This window comes from Hylobates moloch, unplaced genomic scaffold (genome assembly GCF_009828535.3).
Source record: "Hylobates moloch isolate HMO894 unplaced genomic scaffold, HMol_V3 SCAFFOLD_10, whole genome shotgun sequence".
NCBI classification, from domain to species: domain Eukaryota; kingdom Metazoa; phylum Chordata; class Mammalia; order Primates; family Hylobatidae; genus Hylobates; species Hylobates moloch.
Genome location: NW_026652285.1, coordinates 21861621 through 21882077, shown reverse-complemented (window position 1 = coordinate 21882077; position 20457 = coordinate 21861621). Strand labels below are relative to the sequence as shown.

Here is a 20457-nt window from a genome sequence, read left to right as displayed (position 1 = left end):
CAACCTCAGCCTCCTGAGTACCTGGGACTACAGATGTGTGCCACCATGCCTGGCTAATTTAAAAAAATTTTTGTAGAGACAGGGTCTTACTATGTTGCCCTGGCTGGTCTTGATCTCCAAGGTTCAAACAATCCTCCAGCCTGTCTCCCAAAGCACTGGGATTACAGGTGTGAGACACTGTGTCCAACTGTAATTATCATTACTATTATTGTTATTATTTTTTTGAGACACAGTCTTGCTCTGTCGCCCAGGCTGGAGTACAGTGGCACCATCTTGTCTCACTGCAACCTCCGCCTCCCGGTTCAAGTGATTCTCCTGCCTCAGCCTCCTGAGTAGCTGGGATTACAGGTGCGCGCCACCATGCCAGGCTAATTTTTGTATTTTTAATAGAGACGGGGTTTCACCATGTTGGCCAGGCAGGCTGGTCTCGAATTCCTGACCTTGTGATCTGCCCGTCTCAGCCTCCCAAAGTGCTGGGATAACAGGCGTGAGCCAACGTGCCCTGCCATAATTTTTTTTACATGCTTTTTAAAAATTTGCTTGGCTTTCTAACAGTATCCTGCATCTTCTTTTCCTCCTTTGTGTTTTTAATCTTTTTTTGCCACCGTGTGTTTTATTTTGGATCTTCATTCTGATTTATCTTTCAACTCATGAATCCTTTCTTTAGCTGTATCTAATGTGCTTTTAAGATTGTCTATGAAGGGGAGGTCTGTGTCAAGTCATCTCTGTTCTTTAGGATGGGGTTTGTTAAAGTTGTCAAGAATGTGGCCTACTTTAAGAGACACCAAGTGAAATTTAGAAGATGACGAGAGGGTAAAGCTGATTGCTATGCTTGGAAATGCTTGGTGATACAGGATAAAGATAAATACGACACACCCAACTACAGGATGATAGTTTGTGTAACAAACAGATACCATTTGTCAAGTTGCTTATACCCGTATAGAAGGGGATAAGTTGCTTATACCCGTATAGAAGGGGATATGATAATCTGCACAGTGGATGCACACAAACTGCCAAAATGTGGTATGAAGGTTGGCCTGACAAATTATGCTGCAGCATGTTGAACCAGCCTATGCTGGCCTGCAGGCTTCTCAGTAGGGTTGGCATGGAAAAGATCTGTGACGGCCAAGTGGAGGTGATTAGAGATGCATTACAATGAGGAAAGCATTGATGGTCAGCCTGGTGCATCTGGATGCAGGCCTTGCCAGAACTACCACTGGCTAAAAGTTTTTGGGGCCCTGAAGGGAGCTGTAGATGGAGGCTTGTCTGTTCCTCACAGTACGAAATGATTCCCTGGTTATGATTCTGAAACCAAGGAATTTAATGCAGAAGTGCATCGAAGTACTTCATGGTCAGAGTGTTGCAGATTACATGCGTTACCTAATGGAAGAAGATGAAGATGCTTACAAGAAACAGTTCTCTCAGTACATAGAGAACAGCATAAGCCGGGCGCGGTGGCTCACGCTTGTAATCCCAGCACTTTGGGAGGCCGAGGCAGGCAGATCACGAGGTCAGGAGATCGAGACCACGGTGAAACCTCGTCTCTACTAAAAATACAAAAAAATTAGCTGGGCATGGTGGCGGGCGCCTGTAGTCCCAGCTACTCGGGAGGCTGAGGCAGGAGAATGGCGTGAACCCGGGAGGCGGAGCTTGCAGTGAGCCAAGATCGCGCCACTGCACTCCAGTCTGGGTGACAGAGCGAGACTCCGTCTCAAAAAAGAGAAAAAAAAAAAAAAAGATAGGGTCTCGCTCTGTCACCCAGGCCAGAGTGCAGTGACAGGATCACAGCTTACTGCAACCTCAAACTCCTGGACTCAAGTGATCTTCCCACCTCAGCCTTCTGAGTAGCTGGAGCTATAGATATACACCACCATGGTGCCTGGCTAATTTTTTTTAGTAGAGGTGGGGTCTTGCTTTGTTGCCTAGGCTGGTCTCGAACTCGTGGCTTCAAGGGCCTCTCTCACCTCAGCCTCCCAAAGTGTTGGGATTACAGGCATGAGACACCATGCCTGGCCTGTTTTTTCTTATTCCATATTTTTGTTCTAGAATTTATTTTTCCAAATTTGCTTGTTTTCTTTGTTTTGCTTGGTTTTGGGTGTTTTTTTGGAGTTTTTTTGTTTGTTTTTTTAAAGTAACTTCGCGTTACTTACCAAATTTTTCAGGATTGGGATTTTATATTTTTGAACATAGTAAGCAGGTATATGAATAGTTTGCTAATATCTAGGGGAGCTTTGTTTTGTTCCCCATTGGTTACTAATACTTAAGGTTCATCTTTTTCCAATGTCTGGGCTTCAGATGTTCAGAAGTTTAATCACATTCCACTTGTGGACTGCTTTTCTTCTTGTTCATCTTTCCTGGTAGGATATCACTTTTTTGGTTTCAAGCCCAAAGAAGGGGATCATTTACTCAAGCCTCTTGTCTTGTCTTGTCTTTTCTAATAGAGATAGAGTCTCACTGTGTTACCTAGATAGACTGTGTTACTCGAACTCCTGGGCTTAAGCAGTCCTTCCACCTCGCCTCCCAAAATGCTGGGATTACAGACACTGTGCCCACCCAGCCACAAAGCCCCCAGTGTTGTTGGGCCCTGGATTCCCACTTTTGTTCCTGGGGCCTATAGCCTCAGCTTCCAAATCTGCTACATCTCTGCTAGATCAGCAAATGACCCCAGAGCAAAAGTGGCCTAGAATGCAAAGCTTCCTCTTTATGGAATTTCATCCTCTTATTCATCTTGATAACCTTATCTTGCTCTATGATTCTTTTAAGGAGAGGTTTTCCCTTCCTTCCAGCTTTTTTAGTTTTGTGGGTGTCAAGTAGGAGAGAGATAATTAGTTTGAATTATATACTCCTCTATTACCTGAAATAAACTCTTAAAAAAAAAAAAGATAAACTGAGACCTAGACAAATTAAGTAACCATGTAAGACCATAGACCACATAATCAATGGAAATCCTGGTCCAGAATCCTGAGTGATTTTAACGAAATAGTTCACAGTCATTTATTAAGAGCAGGGGCACCCTAGAAGGAATTTTTTGGTTCTGTTGAACCAGATTTATATTTGGCACATGCTCATTCTTTTTAGACTTTTTAGATTGCCTAATAAGATAGGACCATCACTATGTTATATAAATATGAAATCCATTTGAAAATATGGGACTGTCAGTATAGGTACTGCTTGAACTATAACTATGCATATATCTGATTGACTTTTATGCCCTAGGGTGAGAAGGAGGTCACCTTGAAGCTTTGCAAAGTAAGTTCTTGGTTCCATTTTTCACTTGAATCCCCCTTGGATATCCTCCAGAATGATGTGTTTTCTTTCCCATTGCAACATTATTTTCAGCTTTGTGGAGAAACAAAGTATGTTCCAAGTAGCAGGTGGTCACTGTAGGCCTTCTTTGAACTGTGAACTTTATTTTTTTGCACCATGAACTGCTTTCTAAAACCACATAAACAATATGATAGGAAAGTTGCCATCTGAATAAAAAAACAAAACAAAACCTCAGGATGTGTTTGATCTAGTACTGAGCTACACTGGTATGTGTGGGCTATATAGAATTATGCGGTTTAGGTTACTTGTTTAAGTATAGCAGTGGCTTGGAGGAAAATGCATTCTGAGTTTCAAATAGATAATTTGTAAAGGAAAATTTGAAGTACAGTTGACTTGGCACTTCTGATATTGGAATTTTAGAAGATTTTATTTCTGTATCTCAATGTAATGCCTAGGCAGAATCCACTAGATACTTGTATAGATGGTATAAGCAATAACAATTTCGGCTATTTTTAAAAATTTCAATCTTTTTTTAATGTGGCCTCTTGAGAATACCATCTTGTACTTCTCATTTTCCCTATACCTCCTTTTATGTGATTAAGTTTTATTATGTATAGGCATAAAGGGGGCCTGGCACAGTGGCTCATGCCTGCAATCCCAGCATTTTGGGAGGCTGAGGCACAAGGATTGCTTGAGCCCAGGAGTTCAAGACAAGCCTAGGCAATGCAGTGAGACCCTGTCTCAAAAAAAAAAAAAAAAAGTTTGGGGGGTGTGTTATGGTATATATGTTGGTTTTCGTCCACAGTTTCTGTCATAGAACACCCATAGTCCCTGTTATTTCCTAAATGACTAAAACAATAAACATATATTTTATTGAAATATTTGGCCTTTTATTCTTGGTTTTTGAAGTGGCTTCGGAACAGCTTCAGATCAATAAAAGTGAAAGATGGTCTTTTGTAATAATGTTGGGGCACTTTAGACCTCAGAAGCAGGCTTCAGAAAACAGAATCGCTCTCTGACCTTTTCTTGCCTTCCTTTTACCTGCTCCTTTTTCTCCCCAAGCAGGCCGTAGAAACTAAAAACATACCCTAATCATCCCCCAACATTCTGTCTTGGAGCTGACCACAAAGAAATTATCTGACATACCTTGTCTGATTGGAGGTCATAAGACCCTTTCAGAAGGCGTCCTGCCCCGTACTTGGGAGGAAAGAAGTTGCACAGAGAGGCCAAGAAGACTCTGAACAGAGAGGCCTTGCTAGATTTCCCCACTCAGTCTGTTAGCATTAGATCCTACTTTTGTCCAATCATATTTCTACACGGTTGTCCGTGCTTCAGTCGTGACTGTCCAGTGAAGTCCTGTACCGGGTACAGAGAGCTTCCAGATAGCTGAACACGTGGAGGGTCCTGGAGGGTGGTGCACCCAGGGAGGGTATGAAAGCTCTGCACTCCTTCCCACATGCCTTGTTCTGTGCACCTCCTCATCTGCATTCTTTGTACTATTCTTTATAATAAACCAGTACACGTGTTTTCCTGAGTTCTGGGCACAGCTTTAGCAAATTAATCAAACCTAAGAAGGGAGTCATGGGAACACTGACTTGAAGCTGGTTGGTCAGATGTTCTGGATGAGGCCTGGCTTTACCACTAGTGTCTGAAGTGGGGGCAGTCTTGTGAGACTGAGCCCTCTCTCAGCCTGTGGGATCTAATGCTATCTCCAGGTAGATAGCATGAGAATTGAATTGGATTAGAAGGTGCTCATCTGGTGGTATCTTCTGCAGAACTGATTGCTTGCTTGTTGGTGGGGAGAAATCCCCACACATTTGGTCACAGAAGCCTACTGTGTTGATGATTGTGGTGCAAGAGCAGAAGAAAAGCAATTTGATTTTTCTCCACAAGGGGAAGAAAATGTTTCATGATTCAACTAATGATTTACCTTTCATTGTAAGGTTATCATGCTCAAGTATTAATGTAGGAAGGCTTTTTTGATGCAGAGTGTATGTGTGTGTATATATATATGTGTGTGTTTGTAGAGGGCTAACATTAAAAGGGGAAAGGTAATAAGGAAAAAGAAATGGTGTTCTAAACTTAAAACCCATTTCATCTGCTAAATCGTCCTAGTGAAATACCAACTTTAGTTAATTTAAAAAAAAGTTTAGTTAATTGTAAAAAAAAAAAAAAAGAATCTCTTCATTATATTTTAAAAACCATTTGTGTTTCCTTTTTCTGTAATTTATTCATATTTGTCCATTTTTAATTGCAGTGTTATTCTTGTTATTGATTTTTTAAAACGAGGTCTTTATATTTGAGTGAAATTAACCTTCCATCATGAGTTGGAGCATTTTTTTCCCCAAGATATACTTCTCTTTTGATTTTGCTTATGGTCGTTTTATAATGCCATCTTTTTGTTGTTGTTGTTGTTGTTGTTGTTGTTGTTTTTTTTTGAGATGGAGTCTCGCTCTGTCGGCCAGGCTGGAGTGCAGTGGCGTGATCTCGGCTCACTGCAACTTCCACCTCCCCGTTTCAAGCGATTCTTCTGCCTCAGCCTCCTGAGTAGCTGGGATTACAGGTGTGCACCACCACGGCTGGCTAATTTTTGTATTTTTAGTAGTGACGGGGTTTCGCCATGTTGGACAGGCTGGTCTCAGACTCCTGACCTCAGGTGATCTGCCCACCTCGACCTCCCAAAGTCCTGGGATTACAGGCGTGAGCCACCATGCCCAGCCTGGTCATGGTTTTATACATGCTATGTTTGTAATCAAATTTTACTTCTATTTAATAGATGACTAACACACTTACACATAGATGCTTATATCCAAATATGTATGTTTATAGATTTTAAAATGCTAATTATATTTAACAGGCCTAATAAGTAGTTTCAGCAAAAGCTGTTATATATATGTATATAATGGACCAATTGCAGTTGGATCAATAAAGAACTTGTAAGGTGTGTTATGATCTAGAAAAGTGTTTCTTTTTTTTTTTTGAGATGGAGTCTCGCTCTGTTGCCCAGGCTGGAGTGCAGTGGCACGATCTCGGCTCACTGCAAGCTCCACCTCCCGGGTTCACGCCATTCTCCTGCCTCAGCCTCCCAAGTAGCTGGGACTACAGGCACGCGCCACCACACCCAGCTAATTTTTTGTATTTTTAGTAGAGACGGGGTTTCACCATGTTGGCCAGGATGGTCTCGATCTCTTGACCTCGTGATCCGCCCATCTTGGCCTCCAAAAGTGCTGGTATTACAGGCGTGAGCCACTGTGCCCGGCCCCGAAAAGTGTTTCTTAACAATAACTAGGAACTGTGCTGTGTGTTTTACCTAAGAGTATATTATATAATTTTTTTTTTTCTTTGAGACGGAGTCTCACTCTGTTGCCCAGACTGAGTGCAGTGGTGCGATCTTAGCTTACTGCAACCTCTACCTCCCAGGTTCAAGCGATTCTCCTGCCTCAGCCTCCCAAGTAGTTGGGATTACAGGCACACACCACCATGCCCTGCTAATTTTTGTATGTTTAGTTTTACCATGTTGGCCAGGCTGGACTCAAACTCCTGACCTCAAGTGATCCTCCCACCTCAGTCTCCCAAAGTGCTGGGATTATAGGTGTGAGCCACTGTGCCTGGCCCCCAATCTCTAATTAAGAAGCAGGTGCCAGGCACAATGGTATACTCCTATAATCTCAGCTACTCAGGAGGCTGAGGTGGGAGGATTGCCAGTGCTTGAGCCCAGGAGTTTGAGACCAGCCTGGACAACATAGTGAGACCCTTATCTCAATTTTAAAAAGAAAGAATTAGGTAATGATATGATTTTAATTTTATGGGTGTGGAAACAGAGGCTTAGAGAATTGAATAATCATATATACCTTATAAGATTCTCTCATACTCCATTTTAAAAAGTTTTTGATCAAGTTTAAGTTGTATTGACACACGATATATAGTAAAGTGTCTATGTACAATGCTTAATTTACATATATATTTCCAAATATGAATATATTGCAAACTGTATTAGTTATTAGTGAATGAATTATTCATTTATCATATCAGTATTATATATTACTATAATATATAAATATACTAATTATATATTAGTATTAATGTAAACATTAAGTTAGAAATACGTTTTTCTCCAGCGAAGCCTCCTCAGACTTCTCATATGCATTTTCAATATTTATGGGTTTCTACACTTTGAACAATCTAACAGTTCCAGAGCAAATATTATCTTCTAAGGGGTTTGAGATAGATCCTTATTTGAATCAATATATTATGTTGTGACTGGAAATTTTATCCCTAGCCATGTCTCTATTCACATAACATTAGTAAATGTGATTTTTCATTAATATATTTCATATGAGTAGCATTAATGATCTCCATGACATAATTACTTAGTCTGTTGCTTTTGAAGTGATTCATTCATTCTACAGATATTTACTGAACACACACTATGTGCCAGAAACTGCTAGCATTGAAAGTAGAGCTGTGAACAAAACCAAGCATCAACATTTCTGATATTTGAGAAGATAGGCAACAAGCAAATATGTGACGTAAAGTAGTGATAAGTGCTGTAAAATCACAAGAGGGGATTGTTCTTCAAGTTGATAGAACAGATCTTTAAAGAAGTGATTTGAGGCTGGGTGTGGTGGCTCACACCTGTAATCCCAGCACTTTGGGAGTCCGAGGCGGGTGGATCATGAGGTCAAGAGACCGAGACCATCCTGGCCAACGTGCTGAAACTCCATCTCTACTAAAAATACAAAAATTAGCCAGGCGTGGTGGTGCGTGCCTGTAGTCCCAGCTACTCGGGAGGCTGAGGCAGAAGTGCTTGAACCCGGGGGGCGGAGGTTGCAGTGAGCCGAGATCATGCCACTGCATACCAGCCTGGGCAACAGAGCGAGATTCCATCTCAAAAAAAAAAAAAAAAAAAAGTGATTTGAGGCTTCGTGTGGTGGTTCATGCCTGGCCTGTAATCCCTGCACTTTGGGAGGCTGAGGCAGGAGGATCGCTTGAGATTGGGAGTTTGAGGCCAGCCTGGGCAACATGGTGAAACCCCATGTCTATAAAAAATACAAAAATTAGGCCAGGCGCGGTGGCTCACGCCTGTAATCCCAGCACTTTGGGAGGCCGAGGCAGGCGGATCACGAGGTCAGGAGATCGAGACCATCCTGGCTAATGTGGTGAAACCCTGTCTCTACTAAAAATACAAAAAATTAGCCGGGCGAGGTGGGGCGCCTGTAGTCCCAGCTACGCGGGAGGCTGAGGCAGGAGAGTGGCGTGAACCCCGGGGGGGCGGAGTCTGCAGTGAGCCGAGATCGCGCCACTGCACTCCAGCCTGGGTGAAAGAGCGAGACTCCTTCTCAAAAAAAAAAAAAAAAAAAAAAAAATACAAAAATTAGTCGGGTGTGGTGGTGGGCGCCTGTAGTCCCAGCTATTTGGGAGGCTGAGGTGGCAGGAACACTTGAACCTGAGAGGTCAAGGTTGCAGTGAGCCAAGATGGCAGCACTGTACTCCAGGTTGGGCAACAGAGTGAGACCCTGTCTCAAAAAAAAAAAAAAGTGATTTGAGCAGAGGCTTGAATGACATAAAGTGTTTAGATATCTGGAGAAAGACTTTGCAAGCAGATGCAGAAACCCTGGGGTTGGGAAACGCTTACAATCTTTGAATAGTATCGCTTCTCGGCCTTTTGGCTAAGATCAAGTGTAATCTTTGAATAGTAAAAGACGCACCACCAGCATGACTTCTAGTTATTGTGCTACACCCTGCACATTTTTTTTTTTTTCTTTTTTGAGACAGAGTCTCACTCTGTCACCTAGATGGGAGTGCAGTGGCACGATCATGGCTCACTCTAGCTTCAAACTCCTAGGCTCCAGCAATGCTCTTGCCTCAGCCTTTGGAGTAGCTGGGACCACAGGTTTGTGTCACCACGTGTGACTAATTTTTTTTTTATTTTTCCTGTGTTGCCCAGGTTGGTTTTGAACTCCCGGGTTCAAGCGATCCTCCTGCCTTGGCCTCCCAAAGTGCTGGGATTCCAGGCAACAGCCACCATGCCTGGCCCTGGGCAACATTTTTATTGTCAGTCATTTAATAGCCTAGTCTAATGGATGTGTAGTGATATGTCATCGTGATTTTAATTTGCCTTTCCTTAATGACTAATGATGTTGAACACTTTTTTATATGCTTTTTTTTTTTGCCATTTATAAATTTTCCTTTGTGAAGTTTAAGTCTTGCCATTTTTAAATTGGGTTGTTTACCTTTTTATTCAAAAGCTGTAGGTTTTTTTTTTGTTTGTTTGTTTGTTTTTGATACGGAGTCTCACTCTGTCTCCCAGGCTGGAGTGCAGTGGCGCATCTCGGCTCACTGCAACCTCCACTCCCAGGTTCAAGTGATTCTCCTGCCTCAGCCTCCCAAATAGCTGAGATAGCAGGCATGCACCACCACGCATGGTCCACCCACCTCGGCCTCCCAAAGTGCTGGGATTACAGGCGTGAGCCACTGCGCCCAGCCTAGAAAGGAACATTCTTAAGCATTGAAGTGATTCTTGTCAGTTTTGATTTCTATTCAAATTTAGGAGCTGGACCAGGCACGGTGGCTCACCCCTGTAATCTCAGCACTTTGGGAGGCTGAGGTGGGTAGATTGCCTGAGTCCAGGAGTTTGAGACCAGGCTGGGCAACATGGTGAAACCCCTGTCTCTACTAAAAATACAAAAGATTAGATGGGCCTAGTGGCGCCTCATGCCTGTAGTCCCCAGCTACCCCGGAGGCTGAGGTGGGAGAATCTCCCAAACCTGATGGGAAAGGTAGCAGTGAGTTGAGATAGCACCACTGTACTCTAGCCTGGGCAACAAAGTGAGATCCTGTCTCAAAAAAAACAAAACAAAACCAAACAAATTTAGGAACTAGCTTATGATTGTAGAAATAATTTTGGCAATAGAAGTAAGGGAACTGAGTTGTAGTCTAGCTAGTTAACATTTGACAAACCATTAACTTTATACATCTCATTTTCTTCATCTGTAAAATGAGGAAGATTTGATTAGAGGATTTATTAAAGTTCTTTTAAAATCTGAAATTATAGTTTCTTAATTGGTTTTGTAGAGATTTTGGCTTTATAAAAATGTGTGAACCATAGTGACAGTAGAAACATTTGAAATCCTATATTTGGGTGATTCATAAAAGAAAGGAAGAATTATGGGCATCTTGCCTGTAAAATGTTATGTAATTTGAATCATTGTTACCCATAGCATCCTGTAACTGATAAAGGTACTCATGCCCACCTCTCCTCCCTTGTCTTTCTGTAGTACTTTCCCTTCTCCCCACCTCAATAATATCTTTATTGATGTATAATTCACATGCCATACATGTCATCTATTAATATTTAAAGCATACAATTCAGCGGTTTTTAGTCTATTTACAGAGTTGTACAGCCATCATCACAATCAATTTTAGAACACTTTCTGAACTCCAGAAAGAAAGTACCCTGCCTATTTCCCCTCTATCACCTAGCCCTAGGCAACTGTGAATCTACTTTCAGCCTCCATAGATTACCCTGTTATGGACAAATATGTGGCTGGTTTCTTAGTATAATGTTTTCAAGGTTATTCACGTTGTAGCATGTGTCAGCTATTTCATTTCTTTGTATTGTCAAATAACATTCAGTTGTATGGATATACCACATTTTATCTATTCCATCAGTTGATGGACATTTGAGTTGTTTCCATTTTGGGGTTATTATAAGTAATGCTACTATGAACATTTGTATACAAACATTATGTGGACATGTGTTTTCATTTCTCTTGGATATATACTTAGGAACGGGATTGCTGTATCACATGATACCTCTATATTTAACCTTTTGAGGAATTGCCAAACTGTTTTCCAAAAGTGGCTGCACCATTTTACATTCCCACTAGCAATATATGCTCCAGTTTCTCTACACCCTCCCTTATACTTTTTTTTTTCTTTTCTTTTTTTGAGACAGAGTCTCGCTCTGTCGCCCAGGCTGGAGTACAGTGGCACAATTTCGGCTCACTGCAACCTCCGCCTCCTGGGTTCAAGCGATTCTAAATTATCATGCCTCAGCCTCCCACATAGCTGGGATTAGAGGCGTTTGCCACCATGCCTGGCTAAGTTTTGTATTTTTAGTAAAAATGGGGTTTCGCCATCTTGGCCAGGCTGTTCTTGAACTCTTGACCTCAGGTGATCCACACGCCTCGGCCTCCCAAAATGCTGGGATTATAGGTGTGAGCCACCGTGTCTGGCCTGATTGGCCAGCTTTTCATTTGGAATGGGGATAGGACATGGTTGGAAGTTGGTCTCTTTGGGTATTTCCCTAACAGGTCCAAGCATCCTAAAGTATCAGTCAAATAAGCAGTCTCTTCTCATTCCTGGCAGAGAGTAAGTCAAAGCCTTAATTCAATTTGCATACCTGTTTTCATGTAACAACAAAGAATTTTTTTTTTTGAGACAGAGTTTCTCTGTTGTTGTTTAGGCTGGAGTGCAATGATGCGATCTTGGCTCACTGCAACCTCCGCCCCCCGGGTTCAAGCGATTCTTCTGCCTCAGCCTCCCAAGTAGCTGGGATTACAGGCATGCACCACCACAGCAGGCTAGTTTTGTATTTTTAGTAGACATGGGGTTTCTCCATGTTGGTCAGGCTGGTCTTGAACTCCTGACCCCAGGTGACCCGCCTGTCTCGGCCTCCCAAAGTGCTGGGATTACAGGCGTGAGCCACCACGCCCGGCCACAACAAAGAATTTTACCAGAAGTGGGTATGATTTATATCTTAGTTTGAATTGCTACTTATCTTTGGGGGAACAGACCTTTCCTTGATGTGTCTTTAACACTGAAATCTTGGCAAGTTGCCAAGTCTCAAATGTTCATGAGTAAGACTGCAATATCACAATATCAGAGTCACACAGGAATCTGATAGAAAAGCATCACATTTATAAAGCCTTGTTTCCTGTACATCACTGACGTTTTGTGAATTTTAAAGAATTTGTAATTATTTTTAAGGAGCATATTTAATGTAGATAATGTAGCCTAGAATAGGCTAATTTGAAATGAAACTCTTGCTAATAGGAACTTAATTCACCAAATTAAGAATATTTAGTTTTTGTAGAGATTTTGCTCTTGAAAATGTTGCAGTCTTGATTTCGTCTTGTCAGTCCAGTCAGAATTGTGAAGTAATTTTTTTTTTCTCATTCCAGAAATACATGCTACAGGATTTAACTATCAGAATGAAGATGAAAAAGTCACCTTGTCTTTCCCTAGTACTCTGCAAACAGGTAAGAGACATAGCTTTTGTAAAATCTCGTGATGAATATAGAGACATCTGACTTCTTCCAGAGAAATTTATTGTATGCCATTTTTTCCCTTGTTGTTATTAGCAGATTAAGTATTAAGAGCTTTTTTTTTTTTCCTTTGAGACGGAGTCTTACTCTTGCCCAGGCTGGAGAGTAGTGGCGTGATCTTGGCTCACTACAACCTCCACCTTCTGGGTTCGAGCGATTCTCCTGCCTCGGCCTCCCGAGTAGCTGGGATTACAGGCGCCTACCACCACACGGGCTAATTTTTTTGTATTTTTAGTAGAGACAAGGTTTCACCATGTTGGCCAGGCTGGTCTTGAACTCCTGATCTCAAGCGATCTGCCCGCCCTGGCCTCCCAAAGTGGTAGGATTACAGGCGTGAGCCACTGCGCCCAGCCGTATTAAGAGTTTTTTAAAGAGGTTTGTTGCAACTTTTGGGCCACCAGCATTTCCTTCTGCGGAAGCTGGGCTACGAAAAGCAGGGTTTCCACCTCCTGTCACTCTATATTCTCTTTAAACAAACAAGCCAAGAGAAACAGGACAAAAACTAAAGATCATTCTACCCTAGAATGTAATGTATTGTTTTCCAGTTTTACCTTTTTAAAAATACCTTTACCTAGGCCGGGCATGGTGGCTCACACCTGTAATCCTAGCGCTTCGGGAGGCCAAGGTGGGCTGATCACTTGAGGCCAGGAGTTAGAGACCAGCCTGGCCAACATGGCAAAACCCCATCTCTACCAAAAAATACAAAAATTACCCAGCGTGGTGGCTCATCCCTATAATCCCAGCTACTCAGAAGGCTGAGGCAAGAAAATCGCCAGAACCCAGGAAGTGGAGGTTGCAGTGAACCGAGATCGTGCCACTGCACTCCAGCCTGGGTGATAGAGTGGGACTCTGTCTAAAACAAACAAACAAAATACCTTTACCTAGCTCCATCTTCTATTAATTGAATCCAAATCCCTGAAGTGAATGGTCACAGATGATTTTGATATACTACCAGAGATCAGATAGGTATTGTGTTACTGAGGGCACGGAAAGATACATTGATATGTTACTATTGTTAGGTATAAAAGCACAAAGAAATAGACTTTCTGAGCTTAGTATATGTGGAAGAAATTAGATACAAATCAATTGGTGAAGTACTAAGACTTTGATGAATGAACAAATGAAAAGGAACAGATAATTCAAAAGGAAGAAAATGTAAATGACTGATAAACATGTGAAAAGATACTGAGCCGCCTAGTAATGAGAAATTTTTGCTTCTCATGTGAGCTGAAATTTTTGCTTCTCATGTGAGCTGAAATTTTAAAAATCCCCAATGATATGGCTGCCTTGATATCGCTGGGGGGAGTATAAATCCATGTAATTTTTTTGAAAAGCATTCTGGCAATATATCAAGAGCCTAAATATGTTCATGTCCTTTGACCCAGCAATTCTGCTAATAGGAATATATCCCAAGGAAAAGTCATAAATACAGAAAATACTTTATGCCCAGAAGTGTCTGAGATACAACTTATGGTAGTAAAAAATTATAATTAATATATTTGTTCAACACTAAAGAAATGATTAAGCCAGGAATGATGTATCTATATAGTGAAATATACTTAGCAATTAAAAGTGAGGTTTGTGAATTCTTAACCCTGTAAAGTGCTTATTATAATGTAAAATTGAAAAGCAGAATATAAAATTACATATTTAGGGTGATGAATCATGTCTCTAAATGGCACAAATAAAATGATAATTATGTCTGGGTTATGTCTGGGTGTTGACATAATTGGTGATTTTTATTCTTATTTATATCTTTTGTCTGATTTTCACAATTTTCCTACTGAGAATCTATTGAATTAATATAAAATTATTTTTAGAAAAAATTTAAATCAGAGATGTTTAGTCTTTTATTTCAGTGCTCTTGGAGGCCCTTTATGTGTAATTATTATAAAAATAAATGGGCCAGGCATGGTGGCTCACACCTGTAATTCCAGCACTTTGGGAGGCCGAGGCGGGCAGATCACGAGGTCAGGAGATCGAGACCATCCTGACTATCATGGTGAAACCCCGTCTCTACTAAAAATACAAAAAATTAGCCGAGCGTGGTGGCGGGCGCCTGTAGTCCCAGCTACTCGGGAGGCTGAGGCAGGAGAATGGCGTGAACCCGGGAGGTGGAGCTTGCAGTGAGCCGAGATCATACCACTGCACTCCAGTCTGGGCGACAGAGCAAGACTCCGTCCCAAAAAACAAAACAAAACAAAAAATACTTTGCCATGAACATGTATTAAAAGCTATTGAAGAATATAATGTGAAAAGGAAAGAGATTGTTTCGCTGATTTCTTCTACTTCCATTGTCTGGAGAATCTGTCTAGAAGTATTCTTATGTATATATAAATTTGTGTATATAATTTAACCCACAAATAGGATCACAAATCTCAGTGGCTTATAACCACTGAGATTTCTTTCTTTTTCACACATGGGCCATGAGGACTGCTGATCATATGCAGCCATATCACCAACTCTACTGGCTCCACTTGGCTCCCAACTGTCTTTCCAGGACTGGTAGTGAGCGAGCAGCCACTCTCTGTATCATGCATGGCAGAGGGCAGAGGCTCAGGGATGAGGAGAAAGCTAGACCACAAAGACACGTTTAAAACTTCTGCATAGCCTGGTGTGGTGACTCACACCTATAATCCCACCATTTTTGTAGGCTGAGGCGGGAGGATTGCTTGAGCCCAGGAGTTCGAGACCAGCCTGGGCAATGTAGTGAGACCCTGTCTCTATAAAAAATAAAATAAAAAATAAAATTTCTGTATGATGGTGGTATACTTGATGTCTACTCACATTTCATTGACCAAAGCAAGTAGCATGACCAAGCCCAAAGTCACTGGGGTAGCATTTAACAGACATTTGAGAAAAGTTTCTAATGAAAGATAGGGCAAAAAGCAAAATTATAAGTATAATAGAAATAAAGGAAGTTGGAAGAAGCAAAGACAAATCTAAAGAAAGTTAAAAAAAAAAAACAAAAAAAAACCCAAAGCTAATTACTATCCTATGAGAGTTAAGAGAAAGCATTGCATTCATTAAACAAGGACAGGACAGAATGCCATCAGATAGGAAGAATTACAGCAGGAAAACTTGGAAATTATGATAGGTATAAAAAACCCAGTAGAAGTTTTAAAGATGAAGTTGAGGAAACTTCTAAGCAGTAGAAAAAGCAGATAGAAAACAGAAAAATAGATTTGAGAACCAGTCCAGCAGAACCAACATCCATCTAGTAAAACAGAAAGCAGAGAAAATGGGAAGAGGATTTTTTTATTTTTATTTTTGAAACAGAATCTTGCTGTGTCACCCAGGCTGGAGTGCAATGATGCGATCTCGGCTCACCACAGCCTCCACCTCATGGGTTCCAGTGATTCTCCTGCCTCAGCCTCCTGGGTAGCTGAGATTACAGGCATGCACCACCACACCCAGCTGATTTTTGTATTTTTAGTAGAGTTGGGGTTTCACCATGTTGGCCAGGCTGGTCTCGAACTCCAGACCTTAGGTGATCTGCCCACTTCGGCCTCTCAAAGTGCTAGGATTACAGGTGTGTGCTGCTGTGCCCGGCCAGAAGAGAAACTTTCAAAAAGACAGGAAAATTTCCTTGAACTGATAGAGCAGGAGCCTTCAGTTTGCAAAGGTACACCATTGAGAGAGACTAGCTTAAAAAATATAAAAAGTCCCACACTGACTGAAATTTTAGAACTTTTGTGATAAAGTAAAACTCTCAGAAAGTTCCTGTCTGGGGTAGGGGGCAATAGGAGGCAAGCAGGTAGCATACTACCTTTAAAATTTAGGAATCAGAATAGTCCTAGACTTACCATTAGGAACAGTGGAAACTTAGACTCTAATGAAGCTGTTCATTCAAAATACAAAGTGAATCTGATTTTCAACCTAAGATTGCATGCTTAGCCCAACTTTGAATTTTAGAGTAAAATAAAGATATTTTCAGATTTGCAAGGTCATAGAAAATTTGATCTTTGTAAAAGATATTGGAGTGGGGGATGGTTTAGCTAAAGCATGACTTTCTACAGTAAAGAGAAAATGTGTAAAGTTGAAAAATGAAGAAATAGGCCGTGGTGGTGGCTCACGCCCGTAATCCCAACACTTTGGGAGGCTGAGGTGGGAGGATTGCTTGCCCAGGAATTCAAGGCTGCAGTGAGCCATGATTGTACCACTGCCCTCGAGCCTGGGCGACAGAGCAAGACTATCTCAAAGAAAGGAAAAGAAAAAAATAGCTGTGTAAGCAAGACATTTAGAAGTCACAGAGTTTGAAATTGGTTGCTTCTAGGGGCAGGGTGTGGGGAGTAGGGTAGTGTTGAGCAGGGCCTGGAGCTTACGTATTTTAAACTATGAACTATTACTTTGATAGAAATTTAAAAAATTTTAGAGTTTTAAATCTATATCATTACAGACTATATATATATTCTGTGTTTACACTGAAAAAATTAGAAGTCAATAGAAAAAGAGAAATGAAAAAAATCCGTTTTTATATATTTGGAAAAATTATACCTCTGAATAATTGAGTCAAAGAAGACTTGTTATGGAAATTAGAAAATATTTAGAACTGAATAATGAAATTACCACATATGAAACATTAGGGATAAACATGTTTCATATGCAGATAAAATGTTAGGATATTTAGTTAAGAAGAAAGACTGAAAATTAATTAGCTAAGCATTAAACTCATAAAAAGAAAAGGTAACTTGGAGAAAGTAGAAGAAAGGTTTAAGAGCAGAAACAAATGAAATAAGGGAAGTGAGGGGCAGAAATATTAAAAAACTGATATTTAAAAATAGTCTAAAAAGATATATAAACCTAGCCAGTATAGGAAATAAAAGCGTAGATTGAATGGTTGTTCAGCAGTAGGAAATATGGTAACCATTTTTCATTAAATTTAAAAAGTTAAACATTCTATATTTATCAAAAGGAATCAGTTTATTTGTTAGAATTGACCCGGGAAGAGTAGACAGAAACTTCTAACATGATAGAAGATATGTATTACAAACACACACACACACACACACACACACACACACACACACACGACATAATCTGTGCCAAGTACTGTTTTAAGTGCCTCAAAAATATTAATTTATTTAATCCTTTCAACAACCTTTTGAGGTAGATTTGTTTTGTGACAAAGTCTCTCTGTCACCCAGGCTAGAGTGTAGTAGTGCAGTCCCGGCTCACTGCAGCCTCAAACTCCAGGGCTTAAGTGATTCTCCCACTTCAGCCTCCCATGTAGCTAGGACTGCCTGCACATGACACTGCATCTGGTTAATTTTTAAATTTTTTTGTAGAGACAGGGTCTTGTTATGTTGCCTAGGCTGGTCTCAAATGCCTGGCCTCAGGTGATCTTCCTACCTCAGAGAGAGGATCTTGCCATCCTCCCAAATGTTGAGATTACAGGCATGAGCCACTACGCCAGCCAGATTCTGTTACTTCTATTTTATAGATAAACTAAGGCAGATAAATGATTTCATTAACTTAAATAATTTGTCCAAGGTAACATAGCTAGTAAGTAGCATAGCCGGGATTTAAACCCAAGCAGTTTAACTCAAAAGTCTGCACTTTTAACCACCACATTGTGCTATCTTTATTTTTCAAATTAAATATTTCAAAAACATAGTACATTTACATAATTTGAAATTCAAATGCTATGCAATGAAATTTTGTTTGCCAGTCTACCCTGTCTTCTTTCTCAGCTCCATTCCTCAACAGAATGAAATGAAATTTTCCTTTCAAAACTATACCCTGCTTTTGTAAGCATTTATGTATATACTTTTTAAGAACACAGAAATCACCATGTCATACATAATGTTCTGCACCTTTCTTCTTTTCCCCTTAACTGTAAATATTGGAGGCCATTTATTATTAGTATATAAGGGATGTATCGTTCTCGATACATCTTGATAAGGTCTGTTTACGGCAGACATGCTAAATGGTGAAGCTATTTCAAATAATAACAGAAACAAGTCAGAGAAGGTTATGACCGTTAATATAGTATAATTTCACATAATTTTTGATATTTTTGGCCAATATAACAATTTCGAGCTAATATAGCAACGGATACAAATATTAGAACAGAAAAATTATCTTGCAGGTGTGACAATATTGAATTATTATTATTATTATTATTTTTTTTTTTTGAGATGGAGTCTTGCTCAGTCACCCAGGCTGGAGTGCAGTGGCGCGATCTCAGCTCACTGCAAGCTCTGCCTCCCGGGTTCGTGCCATTCTCCTGTCTCAGCCTCCCGAGTAGCTGGGACTACAGGTGCCCACCACCATGCCGGGCTAATTTTGTTTTTGTATTTTTAGTAGAGATGGGGTTTCACCGTGTTAGCCAGTATGGTCTCGATCTCCTGACCTCGTGATCTGCCCGCCTCAGCCTCCCAAAGTGCTGGGATTACAAGTGTGAGCCACCACGCCCAGCCGACAATATTAAATTATTGAATATCTGTTTGAAATCATTGGCTTTCACATTTTCCCAAGGTTTGCTTTAAGAATGAAGTTAATCTTTTTCAAGACAGATTGCACAAGTGATCTATCTGATAATGAAGCAAATACTGAACTTATCTTAGGAGGACATTAATAACCTTTGTGTTTAGCCTCATCAGATTTAACAGTAATGCAAGCTATTATACAGCTAAGTAAAACCTACTTTTCTGAAATTGGCACCATTCTGGAATAGTGATTAAATTACCATAATGATTGTAAGGTCTAACAACCTTAGAATTAGTGGCTGAGGGTCCTGAGAGTGGCATTTATATGGAGAAACACTGGTAGTTGTCAGCATTTTGAAGAGTCAAAAACAAGATAATAAAAAGTGGTGACACATGGCGAAACCCTGTTTCTACTAAAAACAAAAATTAGTCAGGCCTGGTGGCACATGCCTGTAGTTCCAGCTACTCAGGAGGCTGAGGCAGGGGAATTGCTTGAATCTGGGAGCCGAAGGTTGCAGTGAGCCAAGATTGCACCACTGCACTTTAGCCTGGGTGACAGACTGGGACTCCATTTCCAAAAGAAAAAAGGAAGTGGTGACACAAAGGCAAAGACCTTTATTCCCTTTTTGTATAAATTAATCTCTTTATTTTTGTAGCATTTAGTAGGCTCATTAAATTTCTTATTATTAAAGTATTTCAGGATTTACTCCAGGTTTTACAATTGTTATACTCTCCTAAGCTTTAAACATTTAAGGTTTTTGATGGAAGTCCCAATTTTTCAGTTGTTTACCTTATAAACGAGCTTGATGTATGTTTCAGAAGGTTTACAACCCCAAACAGATAAATATTTCATACATTGGATATGAAATAAGGTACCTAATTTGAGGAAGTGTTGTAAATTATGTGTGTTGATAGGTATAAAATTAGACAATTTGGCAATCCGTTCATTAATATGGTGTAAATTTGATAAATGAAATTTATTAAAAAGTCATTTTTTCTCCTACTTGCCCTAAAATTCTTCTATATGAATAGTAAGTACTTTGTAATTGGTATCATATAATGTGACACTAATTAAATTTATTAATGATTTTTAAATACTTTAACTTGTGTTTTGTTTGAATTTCAGGTAATAACTCTTTCCAATACTTTGTATTTTGTTTAGTATGCCACTTTTTGGAAGTGGTCACTGTCAATATCTTGTTATGGTTTGATGGCCTTGGAGATTTAAAACCGAGTAAAAGTGTAAGCAGCCTTTCTTATTTAGTTATGAGTTTTAAAACCACTTTTGTTCCAACTAGGAAAAAATGCAAGTAGATTTACCATGAAATATGAATTATATTTAAAAAATATCTTAACAGTTGATTGACTTAGTGAAACAGACTGGGCAATTCCACTTATGGAATTGTAACATAAAATTCCATCATATAGTT

General features: G+C 40.2%; 1 protein-coding gene and 1 non-coding gene across 6 annotated transcripts in view; both read left to right on the top strand.

Moving 5' to 3' along the window:
- NPEPPS (aminopeptidase puromycin sensitive) overlaps positions 1-20457 on the top strand; it is a 103398-nt gene that overhangs the window by 35632 nt on the left and 47309 nt on the right. For 4 of the 5 annotated variants that reach the window (XM_058446056.1, XM_058446057.1, XM_058446059.1 and 1 more), the window contains one exon: positions 12453-12530. In XM_058446056.1, the coding sequence (XP_058302039.1) occupies positions 12453-12530 (78 nt within the window). Of the gene's footprint in view, positions 1-12452; positions 12531-20213; positions 20270-20457 lie in introns of those variants that run through there. The other variant, XM_058446058.1, reaches the window with a different exon arrangement.
- On the top strand, positions 8917-9107 carry LOC116476090 (U2 spliceosomal RNA). The gene has a single exon (XR_004250148.1). It is a non-coding gene; the product is annotated as a U2 spliceosomal RNA (small nuclear RNA).